Here is a 12,370-nt window from a genome sequence, read left to right as displayed (position 1 = left end):
GTGTTAGGCGCTGCTGTGTTCCGGTTTGAAGGGTGTGGTAAGGGAGATAGACTTTTCCGAGGCGTTCCAGCTTAGTCCTCAGGGGTAGCGGCGCATCTGTGACCGACCTCAGGTAGGAATATCTAATCCTATCTGGGGTTGATTACAGATGTCCATGGGCGACAGTAGCCACTTACCATCAGGTGGACTGCATGCTCGTCTGCTACTCTCATATTATAAAAAAAAAAAAATGTTGGTCTGTCTTTTTGTCTGTGTGTGAAATCGCATCATACGAAAACAAGTGAACTAAATACAAACAAACAACGTAAAACAAAACGTAAAAACTCATACTAAGAGTAGCTTGCTTTTGATAAAATTAGGTGTCGCGTATTGCTTATAGCGATGGAGATCTGAGATCGATTAATCGAAGAATCAATTTTTTGACCATAAATCGTTATCTAGTACTGGATCGATTCAGTGAATCGATATTTCTAGGATGAATTCTAGAAAATCGGAATTCGATTTTTTCGAATTGAACATTAACAAATGTGTTATAGATATTTTTTGCTGACGGATACGTAAAGCGATTGTTGGTCCTTACGACATTTTTTCGCTAACTTCGCCCCTGAATAGATCGAAAATCGAGTTTGAAAATCGTATAATTATGCCTCGATTTTTTTGCGAATCGATTTTTTACACATCGATTCAAGAATCGATCTTTTTCGAAAGGAATCGCCATCACTAATATCTACTTGGTTACAAACAAGGATATTAGAAGACCACCTTGAAACTATAAGCATGAGAATATATTGTTTATAGTTTTTGCGACTATACTTTGTTTAAGTTTTTCTTACTTTGGTTTGATTTCTGACTGCGGAGGGTAATGTAATACGTATGTCTCATTCTTTGGCATTGAGCCCAAACGGCTTGACGGATTAACATATGGGTATTTTAATACACGAAGGTGATAAAACCCTCTGTAGTTCGACTCCGTCGGCACCACCGCCACACCATTGCTGCCTCATAACAGCACTGCAATGTTCTGATTTGAAGGGTGTGATAAGGGAGGCATGCTTTTGTGAGGCGTTCCAGCTTATTCCTGAGGGGTAGCAGCGCATCTGTGGCCGACCTGTCGATTACAGATGTCCATGGGCAGTAGCCACTTACCATCCAATGGACTGCATGCTCGTCTGCTACTTCTATATTATAATAAAAAAATATGGGTAAGTAAGTGGTAATTGCGTCCATACATCAGTAATCAACTCCAGGTAAGGTTAGCCCTACCTCACGTCGACATATAGATACGTTTGTTTGCTACCCCTGAGGACTAAGTTGGAACGCCTTGGACTATGTCTCCATCACACCCTTCAAACCGGAACACAGCGTCTAACACTGCTGTTATTAGGCAGATATATAAGTATTTTAACGTGCCTTCTAAAAATATATTATAAATTTTATTGATATATGTAAAACAGTTTTTCTCGGAAGCTTTTAATGAATAAAATAAATATTATTTATTATCTATGAACCATTATTGATTATATTAAATATAAGTAGAGCGCGCGGCTTCGCCCGCGTTAAAAAAAAATTACATACATATAACTGAAAATTTGTATAGTCCGCGTAAAAGTGCTAGTCCGCTCTGAATATAGAAATGAATCGCGTCGCCATCGTAAATTGTATGACTACACCTGCTCGCACCAACTTCAGAGCGGACTATTAGTTTGGCGAAGACTATACCTTCATTGGACAGTGGCCCCATCTGTCGAAAATTGGTCGCCCCGACTTAGAAACCTTCGTGGGCTCATGCACACCAACTTTGCTAAAGATCATCACATGATCAAATGTATTTACGATTCTATAAAGGACATACAAACAAACATTTATTTTTATATATATTAAATATAATATATTCTAAGGACTTAACAGATGTTACACCTGTCTGATTGTTGTTTAAAATTAATTTAATATTTACATTTTTTAATTAAAATAATGCGTCATCAAGGTGATTTAAAGTTATCAATTTTTATTAATGATAATATTATTGTATTGATAAAATGCAATGAAATTAAAATTGTGTTTTTGTGGATTTACTTAACATATTTTTAACTTGAAGGCTAAGTTTGCAGTCACCTGATATTATTGACAATAATCCTGATTTATCATCAGATGGACTGCATGGTCATTTGCTACTTCCATTTATCTAATTCGTGATTTTTTATCTTACTTTTGAAATGCATGTAGACCATTTGACGGTATGTCATCGCAGTCGACCTGTTGCTAAGTGGCTACTGCCGCCCATGGACATCTGTTATCAACTCTAGATGAGATTATGTTCCTACCTAAGGTCGGCCACAGATGCGCCGCTACCCCTGAGGACTAAGCGGAACGCCTCGGAAAAGTATGTCTCTCTTGCCACACTTCAAACCAGAACACAGCAGCGCTACACTGCTGTTATAACAGAAATAGGTGTGGCGGTGGTGCCGCCGGAGTCAAACAAAGGTTCTACTACTTAAATCTATTCCAGAAATTTGTTTTTCACCGAAATTATAAAGAAAATATATTTATTATTAATTTTCAACAATAAAAGTACGTACCTATAGATAAACAGAAATGTTTATATATTTATAGTACGCATAATATTTTATTTATACATTAAAATATAAATAATGTAAATGCAAAACGTTGCAACTTTGAAAGAATAAAAAAAATAAAAAATAAGTCCATAGATTATAATAATTTTATCATTGTTTAAATTTGACGTTTTCAAGGCAACAACAGACAATATATTAAATGAAGATCAGTGGTCGATGTCAAACGATATCGTAGATTTGCAAATGTCTGATATTAATAATTAATCTATGTAAGGTTTTGTAAACCGATTCGGTGTGGTAAGGGAGACATAGAAGGTGGTAGAACACTTTGTGGTTCGACTCCGGCGGCACCACCGCCACACCGATTTCTACCTAATAACAGCAGTGTTAGGCGCTGCTGTGTTCCGGTTTGAAGGGTGTGGTAAGAGACATATTTTTCCGAGGTGTTCCAGCTTAGTCCTCAGGGGTAGGGGTAGGTAGGAATCTTATCTTATCTGGGGTTGATTACAGATGTCCATACGGCAATAGTCCCTTACCATCAGGACTGCATGCTTGGCTGCTACTCCGATATTATAAAAAAAGATACTTTGGTCGGTTGTCAAGCAAAAAGGCGGCAATTTATTTTGTCTCTGCCTTTTAAAATATAGATTATAAATCGATGGTTATATTTCAATAAAACGAAATAGATTAGACATTAAACAGATTAAAAAACTCGTTAAAAGATAAATTATTGACAAATATTTAAAAGCTCTCACTAATGTCTTAAATATTAGTGTTATTTCAATGTGTTGACATTTTGATTTTGTGCAGAGAAATGACCTTACAAGGTTATAGATGACTCAAGTTTATTTTTAATTCAAGGTTCTATTATTGGAGGTCCGGGAATCAATTCCTAGGCAAAACTTTCGAAGAAGCACAGTTCAGAAATGTATAATTAAACTTTGATTAATTAAACTTATGAAGATGTTCGAATCCGGCGGCACCACCGTCACACCTATTTCTGTTATAACAGCAGTGTAGCGCTGCTTCTTCTGGTTTGAAGTGTGGTAAGTGAGACATACTTTTCGGAGGTTTTCCAGCTTAGTTAGGGTAGCGGCGCATCTGTACGAATCTAATCTTGGGTTGATTACAGATGTTAATGGGCGGCAGTAGCCAATTCGGTGGACTGCATGCTCGTCTGCTACCCCTACATTATATAAAAACTAACATAAGTTAACATATTTCGGTGAATTTAGAAGAATGGAATTTCGTACAGGAGTTCTTTATAAAATTTAGATGAGAAATAAATCGATCGTCGCCAATCTATTACTTTACCACTGCTGGGCTTAGATCAACTCTCAGGGTGAAATAAGTTTAGGCCATAGTCCACCGCGCTGGGCAATTGCGAATTTCCTACAAAAATATTGTCTTTGCAAATTTTATTAAAATCTTTCGTGGTTCGACTCCGGCGGCACCACCGCCACGCCACTTTATAATTATGTATAGTCCGCGTAAAACTGCTAGTCCGCTCTGAATATAGAAATGAATCGCGTCGCTATCGTAAATTGTATGACTACACCTGCTCGCAACAACTTCAGAGCGGACTAGCAGTTATGCGCGAGCTCTGCACTATAATAATAGAAAATTGTTTTTGTGTTAGGCCAAAATTTTTTAAGCCACTTTATAGCGAATATAATATAAAAACCTGATGTCACCAGTAGATGACATGATTGGTTAATAGGGTGACCAGATTTTAAAAATATTACAGGACAATTTTTTTTATTACTGTCCCACTGCTGGGCACGATCTTCATATATTTAAATGAATCAGATCGAGCACACTGCACTATGCTTGTAGAATATGGATTATTGACAAAAACACGAATGAGTGCCCACCCATTTTTTTATAACAATTTGCTGGTTGCAAACGAGCATGCAGTCCTCCTGATGGCAAGTGGCAACTGCCGTATAGACATCTGTAATCAACTCCAGATAGGATAAAAGTGCTACCTGAGATCGGCCACTACTATCCCTGAGGTCTATGTTGGATCGCCTCGGAAAAGTATGTCTCCCTTACCACACTTCAAACCAGAACACAGCAGCGCTACCCTACTGTTATAACAGAAACAGGTGTGACGGTGGTGCCGCCGGAATCGCTCCACAAAGGTTTCTACCACCTTCAACCTTTATCATAATTAGATTTAACAAGATGTAGTTAATTAATTGATTTATGCACCCATTTCAATATACAATATATAAGTAGGTATTTATATCGTAAAATGTTACCAGACGCGAAACTTGACACCGATGCTCATGGCAATAAATATAAACTTTCGTTAGGACGCTAATAATGTCTGGTGACTGCTTAATTATGTGTGTTACCTAACGACGTAAGGTGCTAATGCTGGTTATTGATAACCGATCTATCCAGTGTCTTGCTTACTAGATATCGACTTTTGACAATTTCTGTACAAGCCCGTTTTGAATAATCAATACCAACAATTAAATAATGTATAATATAGGAGTGGCAGACGAGCATGCAGTCCACCTGATGGTAAGTGGCTACTGCCGCCCATGGACATTTGTAATCAACTCCAGATAGGGTTAGATTCCTACCTGAGGTCGGCCACAGATGTGCCGCTAACCCTGAGGACGAAGCTGGAATGCCGTGGATGAGACTGTCTCCCTTGCCTTCAAACCAGAACACAGCTGCTGTTATGAGGTAGAAATAGATGTGGCGGTGGTGCCGCCGGAGTCGAACCACAGTGGACTCTTTGTTATAGATTTTAAAAATAGTCATTATTTTTTTGACAACGGGAGATCTCCCTGTGGGCTAAATGATTATGCCCGGACAGCAATTGTCCGACAGTCTCATTTCGTATGTATGTATACAAGATTTTGAGAAAACTTCGATAGGGTTTTCTGGTTCGGGTTTTAAACGCTGCTGTATTCTGGTTTGAAGGGTGTGGTAAGCGAGACATACTTTTCCGAGGCGCTCCAGCTTAGTCCTCAGGAGTAGCGGCGCATCTGTGGCCGATCGCAAGTAGGAAGGAATATCTAATCCTATCTGGGGTTGATTATAGATGTCCATGGCAGTAGCCACTTACCATCAAGTGGACTGCTCGCATATATAATTATGGGAAAGTCCTAAAAATGTAGTAAAATTGGTAACACTACACAAAACAATAGTTTGTCAAGGTTATTCTAATAGTTCCCCATATGTAGTGATTTACATACAAACAGACATGAATAAATTTACTATGAATATCTCAGACAAAACGAAGGTTCTAGATCGAAATTGATGATCAAAATGATTGCTTTGTTAAATTTAAATAAATGACATAACGTTTAGCTTGTATCTGTAAAAATCTGAAAGTTTTTAAATTATTTTGCATTTATATGTGTTTTTAGGGTTCGGTATACGAAGGGTAAAAACGGCACCCTATTACTAAGCCTCCGCTGTTTGTCTGTCACACCCTATCTTTTGAACCGTAATAAATAGACAATTTTTATAATATGAAATACTATGATCTATTTAAAAAGAAATTAATACTAAAAATAATATTTAAAAATATTAACTTTTATTCGCTTCGCTCACAATCAGTTTTTATCTATACCTCGGCAACGGTTTATTCGGGATAAAAGCTACCCTATGTCCTTTTCTGAACCCCTGACAACGTGTGTACAAAATTCCATGACAATCAGTTATGTAGTGTAAAACAAAATCACATTCACATTTATAATATTAGGTAGGATTGTGAGGTCTCCATACTAGACACCGGTATTTTTTTAAGTTCTTTCGATTGATTTATAGATCCGTAATAGACATTTTTTTACAATGTATCTACTACTACTAAATTGGAACGCCTCGTCTAATTGTCTTACACGTCAAATCAGAACACAGCAGCGATGCACAGCTGTTATAACAGAAATAGGTGTGGTGGTGGTGCCGGAGTCGAACTATCATTTAAAATATACTTTTAAATTTAATATTTTTTAAAAATATTTTATTTTCTGTCCGTACGAACGACAATGACCCATAAAGGCGGTTGTAACGTCCGAGCTTTCTTTAAAGGACTTTACACATTTTCCGTGTATCGATAACTTCAAAAATAGTCTACAAAAATATTTTCGAGGTAGAATTACGTCACAAAATATTTGAAATATTTTATTTTGTGTGTTTTGTGTGTGTCATAGTTACAAATATCATGTTCACAATATATCGAATATTTTATGCGGTGTTGATTTTATATTACCTAGAACCCTATTACTAAGTCTGCGCTGTCTGTCCGTCTGTCACAGGGCTTTATCTCTGGAACCGTAATAGATGACACTTGAAATTTTCATAGTATATGTATGATGGTGGCCGATATAACAACAAATACTAAAAATACAGAAATTTTGAAAATAAATGGGGTCGCCATACAAGAAACCGCTATTTTTCAGCGTTATGCGCTTTATCTATCAAACCGTAATAGGCAGTTTAAATTTTCACACTGCACTCACTTCTATAACAAGTACTAAAAAAGAAAAAAAAACATATATACGGTCGAATTAAGAAATCTCCTCCTTTTTGAAGCAAGTTAAAAATAAAAACAAATAAATATTTGGTAGTACTGAACCCTCCATGCGAGTTCGACTTGCACTTAGCTAGTTTTTTTAGCACGTTATACGCTATTTTACGCTATTTTTGCGTTATACACTATTATACGCTATTTCTGTTAAGTTATGTAATTGCGATGACCAAGCCAGTGTGTAACCTCCTTAACATAACCCCGTTTTCGCTTTCGAACAAACGTGATAAACAGTGTTGTTTACTGATGTTATTATTCATTTTTTGATTTTCGATGTAGAGGTAGAAAAAAAATTAAAAATATTTTTTTTTAATATGAAAAAAAAAATTTGTTATCTAATATAGGAGTAGCAGACGAGCATGCATGATGGTAAGTGGCTACTGCTATGGACATCTGTAATCAATCCCAGATAGGATTAATTTCCTATCTGAGATTGACTACAGTAGCGCCGCTACCGCTGAGGACTAAGTTGGAATGCCTAGGAAAAGCACGGAACGATAAAAAAATGTTCCATGGTGAAAAGTATGTCTCACTTACCACACTTCAAACCAGAACACAGCAGCGCTACACTGCTGTTATAACAGAAATAGGTGTGGCGGTAGTGCCGGAGTCGAACCACAGAGGGTACTACCACCTTCTGATTAATTCTTATCTTATTTGTACAAGTAAATAACTCTGAAGTGTCTGTTATGTAGAAGCTTTTTCTAATTGCATATTAAAGTTAATATTGTACGAGTACATATAACAAAAAAAATATTATCAAAATTATTGTCTGTCTCTTCCGCCTATTCTTCGAAACGGTTGAACCGATTTTAATGGAACTTTCTGCAGTTAGCTGACGTTAAAATAAAATAAAAGTAGAAATTCGATTTAATAGAGTTAGATTCAAAAGAATTAAGGTTCCGTAGACCACGAAAAGACCACGGGGGGGGGGGGGGGGGGGGTTACTACCATCTCTTAACACAATATTATTTTAATCATACTTTTACTTATTTTGCAGGAAATATAACTTTTTAAGCAAAATATGACAATAACAGTTGCTTTTATACAATGGATAAGCGAACAATTAATAAGGTTTTAAGTTTGTTCAACTGTGTATGACGGAATATTTTACTGTTTTAAGCATAGATTAGTAAAGATTACTCACTCCTAACAAGAAAATGTACCCAGTTTTGAGAATTGAAATAGTTGCGTAAAAAAGTTTTGCCACGTCTCCGTGCTAAAATGTCCCTAAAATATTTGAAATAATTATTTATTTATTATGTAAATTACGCAGTATTAGTAATTTATTCGTAATTGTTCTCTAAAAATGTTTTTATTTGTCAAGAATTCAAAAAAAGAACTTACTAATAAGCCGTTTGTAGATTCATTCAATTTGAAGGCGGCGAAGTATCTTTACTAATGTATGGTTTTAAGGAGGAAATAAAACATTCCTGAACTATGATGGTTTTTAAAAGGTGGTGGTAGGCCTCCAGGTAAACCGCGAAGCAACCTTGATATAAATACCAGCTTTACCCAAAACAAAATATTTCGACACGCCAAAAACACGGAAATCATAACATAATTATCTTGATTACGCATGAAGTTAGTTAAATATTGCTTCAAACACGTTTTTATTTACTACTATACTGGCCACATGCGGAATGGTAGACATTACATACCTTTGAAATTCTTTTTAGGGTAAAAACGGAACCCTATTACTTTGCTGTCTGTCCGTCTGTCCGTCTGTCACAGGGCTATACCCCCGGAACCGTAATAGATAGACACACAAAATTCGCCATAACAACAAAAAGTTTGGAAAATCCAAAAGTGCACGACTCATAATGCTCATTTAATTATGAAATATAAAAAAAAAACTTAAGTCGTTCAAAATTAATTGCCGAAAAAACAGCTATAGTAGGAAGAAGGTACTGCACAAGCGCCCCTGGTGGAATAAATGTACATAATATCAGTAGATATACAGTCTTGTAGTTTTCGTTTTTTATTAATTGCAATTAAACGACACTGAATTAATTAATCATTCGCATTCAGTGACCTACAATCGTCGATTAGAATTTAAAAAAAAAAAAATTAACTCAAATGGTGGATTTTTTCACAAGTTACAGTGTTTTCAGGTTTCACACATGACGGACAGGAAAAATTTTTGACCTATTTTGGTGTTTTTTTCCAATTCTATTGCAGTAAATCAATTTTTAAAAAGTATGGAATTAATCTCCATTAAATTATCTCGACAATAGTATGCAAAATATCTTGATTCCGTGAACTATCAAGGCTATAATAATAAAAATAGCCGCCAAAATGAAGCGAAAAAAATTTTTCGATCGTAAAGCACTCTCTGATGCTTCGCATCATGAGTCGTGCAATACTAATCTACACTAATATTATAAAGAAGAAAACTTCGTTTGTTTGTTTGGTTGTAATGAATAGGCTCAAAAGCTACTCGGTCCAGTAGTTTTTTAAAAATTCTTTCACCATTCGAAAGCTACATTATCTACGAGTAACACAGGCTATATTTTATGTGAAATATATTTGATAAATAGATTTTGAGGTGGTACAAAGTTTGCCGGGTCAGCTAGTAATAAAATAAAGTTGAATATTAAAGGGGGTCTCCATACAATAAACCGGTTATTTCGGCATTTTTCGATCTAATTGTTAAACCATACTAGGAAGACGGTTGAAATTTTTACAATCCATTTATCCATAAAACATATTTTAATATAGTTATTTTAATTTTATTATACGTTGTTTACGTATCATTCATCATCACCCCAACGCCATCTATTGAGTCATATAACTAAGTATTGTTGAAAATAATAAAATTAATAAAAATAAATAAAATGAACATTTGGTGGTACGGAAGCCTCCATGTGCGAAATCGACTCGTACTTGGCGGTTTATTTAAAGTTTAGTGCTCAAAAAGAAAAACGCAAACCTATTACTAAGCCTCCGTTGACTGTCCGTCTGTCAGAGTAATTGATAACATTTGAAATTTTTGCATAATATGTAAAATGAGCTTTTGCCCGCGGCTTCGCTCGCGTTACGAAGTAATATTATTAACCAAGACGATTTATAGAAACTTTCATCCTATCCTATTTTATCCCCTTGGGGGTAGAATTGATCAAAATCCTTTCTTAGCGGATGCCCACGTCATAACATCTACCTGCATGCCAAATGTCAGCCCGATCCGTCCAGTGGTTTGGGCTGTGCGTTGATAGATCACTATGTCAGTAAGTCACTTTTGAGTTATATATATTTCAGTGTCTAAAATTCAAATTGGCCTTTCAGTACGGAACCCGTCATTGGACCTTTGAGTACGGAACTCTAAAAGTCAAAGTATCTAAAATTCAAACTGGAAGACCGGTACGGAACCCCGTTCTTACCCTTAGTCTACGGAACCCTAAAATCAGTGTCTAAGCCAAGCTTCGGAATTCAGACAGAGGCCAAAATCAAACTATAATCAAATTCAGGTCAATACAGCACATGACATCATATTACGTGACGTTCAAACAAGACCATTACATTTACATAATATTATTATCTACAGACATTTTAGAGATGTTTGAACAAAACTGGTTTTAACAGAGCAAATTGATTTAAAACTTGAAGATAGAACCATTTTTTTTACGAGGGACCTTCAAAAGGTACCCGATGTGGGAGCGACACGGTGTTATGTGGACTCTTACCGCACTAAAACCCCGTGGCCGTCCTCCGCTGCGTAGAGGACACCGGGATCTCCAAAGGAACGCAAAGTCTCATAACAGCAGTGTTAAGCGCTGCTGTGTTCTGGTTTGAAGTGTGGTAAGGGAGACGTACTTTTCCGAGGCGTTACTTAGTCCTCAGAGGTAGCGACGCATCTGTGGCCGACCTCAGGTAGGAATGTATCTGGGGTGATTATATGGGCGGTGGAAGCCACTTACCACCAGGTGGACTATATTCTCGTCTGCTACTACTATATTATAACAAAAAGACTGAAAATATATTCCTTCTAAAAGCAGCGAGACATTGATTTAAGATCAATCTCTTCTGGCCAACCAAAGATGGATTTGACGATTGCTTCTTACGTTATTAATAATCACTCCATCGAATTTTGATATTAAGATTAACATTCTATTATTATTATTAGTAAAAAAAGGGCGTGTCCAAAGAAAAGGCCAAAAAACAAAAAGTTTCTTATATGAAGATTTTTTTTTCTCTATACTAAGGAGAAGAGGTCTGAACTATTCAAACCTTCTCTTGGTATATTTCAAGAGACATATAAAAGGTATTGGTATATAAGAGGTCAATTTAATTTAGATCTTTAAACTTTAGTACTAGAACCTATTTAAAACTGCCTATTTAAAAACCCTATTTAAAAAAAGAAGTTATCTTTTTTAGGCTATTTGATTTTGATCTTCAAAAAGATTATGAATAATGTGTTATGTAGTTTATTCACCGTTCTTCTTCATAAGGAAACAATGCTGACCTGTAGTGAGATAAAAAGGGTCTTGCTTATTTTTTGGGAGAGACCTATTTGATTTCGATTTTGGATTTTCAAAAACAATTATGAGTAATTTGCTATGGAGTTTCTTTTGCTGCTTCTTCTCCAAAAAAAAAATCACCCTAACCTGTATTTACTCATTGGCATTGAAGAAGAATTCTGTAAAGAAACTTAGAATCAAATCTGGACTTACCTTGCAGTACTTGCTTTCCCCATCCAGTCACGATACATTCTCCAGCTCCGTTGTAGAACGCGTCCAAAGTATCAGTTGCTCTTGGCAGGCAAATGGGATAGATATTCTTCGCAAATCTCAGATTCTCCGTCAGAACGAGGATAGCAGCGTCGTAGAGAAGAGAACCACTCTTGTAGAACGGATGACGGAGAATTGTCTTCACTTGTACAATTTGGAATGGTAGAGGTTCTTCGTCGATTCCGAGCTTCCATTCTCCGCCTTTGATCAGGACGTTCTTCGCTTCGAGACTGGAAATAAAACGGGGATGAGGAAATTGCTATGAGGTTGCTACTATCTGATGGTAATTCTGAAGGTATAAAGATTTAATTTCTGAGGATGGTCATACATCCCTTGCAGGGAGCAAACAAGATGGTAACTCATTCCTATCTGATGGTAATTCTGAATTTTTAAAGATTGGATATCTCAGGATGATCAGAGATCCGTCACTACCTCTGAAGATTTAGTTGGAATACAGTGAAAAAGACGCATTTAATAATGTTATTATGAGGAATAGGCTGGAATGCCACATGTACGTA

General features: G+C 36.2%; 1 protein-coding gene across 1 annotated transcript in view; it reads right to left on the bottom strand.

Moving 5' to 3' along the window:
- The window catches only part of LOC140757034 (uncharacterized), a 91,789-nt gene that overhangs the window by 9,515 nt on the left and 69,904 nt on the right, over positions 1–12,370 (bottom strand). The window contains exon 10 of the mRNA XM_073092586.1: positions 11,796–12,082. Coding sequence (XP_072948687.1) covers positions 11,796–12,082 — 287 coding nt within the window. The remainder of the gene's footprint in view (positions 1–11,795; positions 12,083–12,370) is intronic.

Source organism: Epargyreus clarus, unplaced genomic scaffold (assembly GCF_041222505.1).
Source record: "Epargyreus clarus isolate Ecla_fem2 unplaced genomic scaffold, WU_Ecla_fem_2.2 ptg000036l, whole genome shotgun sequence".
NCBI classification, from domain to species: Eukaryota; Metazoa; Arthropoda; class Insecta; order Lepidoptera; family Hesperiidae; genus Epargyreus; species Epargyreus clarus.
This window is presented reverse-complemented; position numbering and strand designations above follow the sequence as displayed.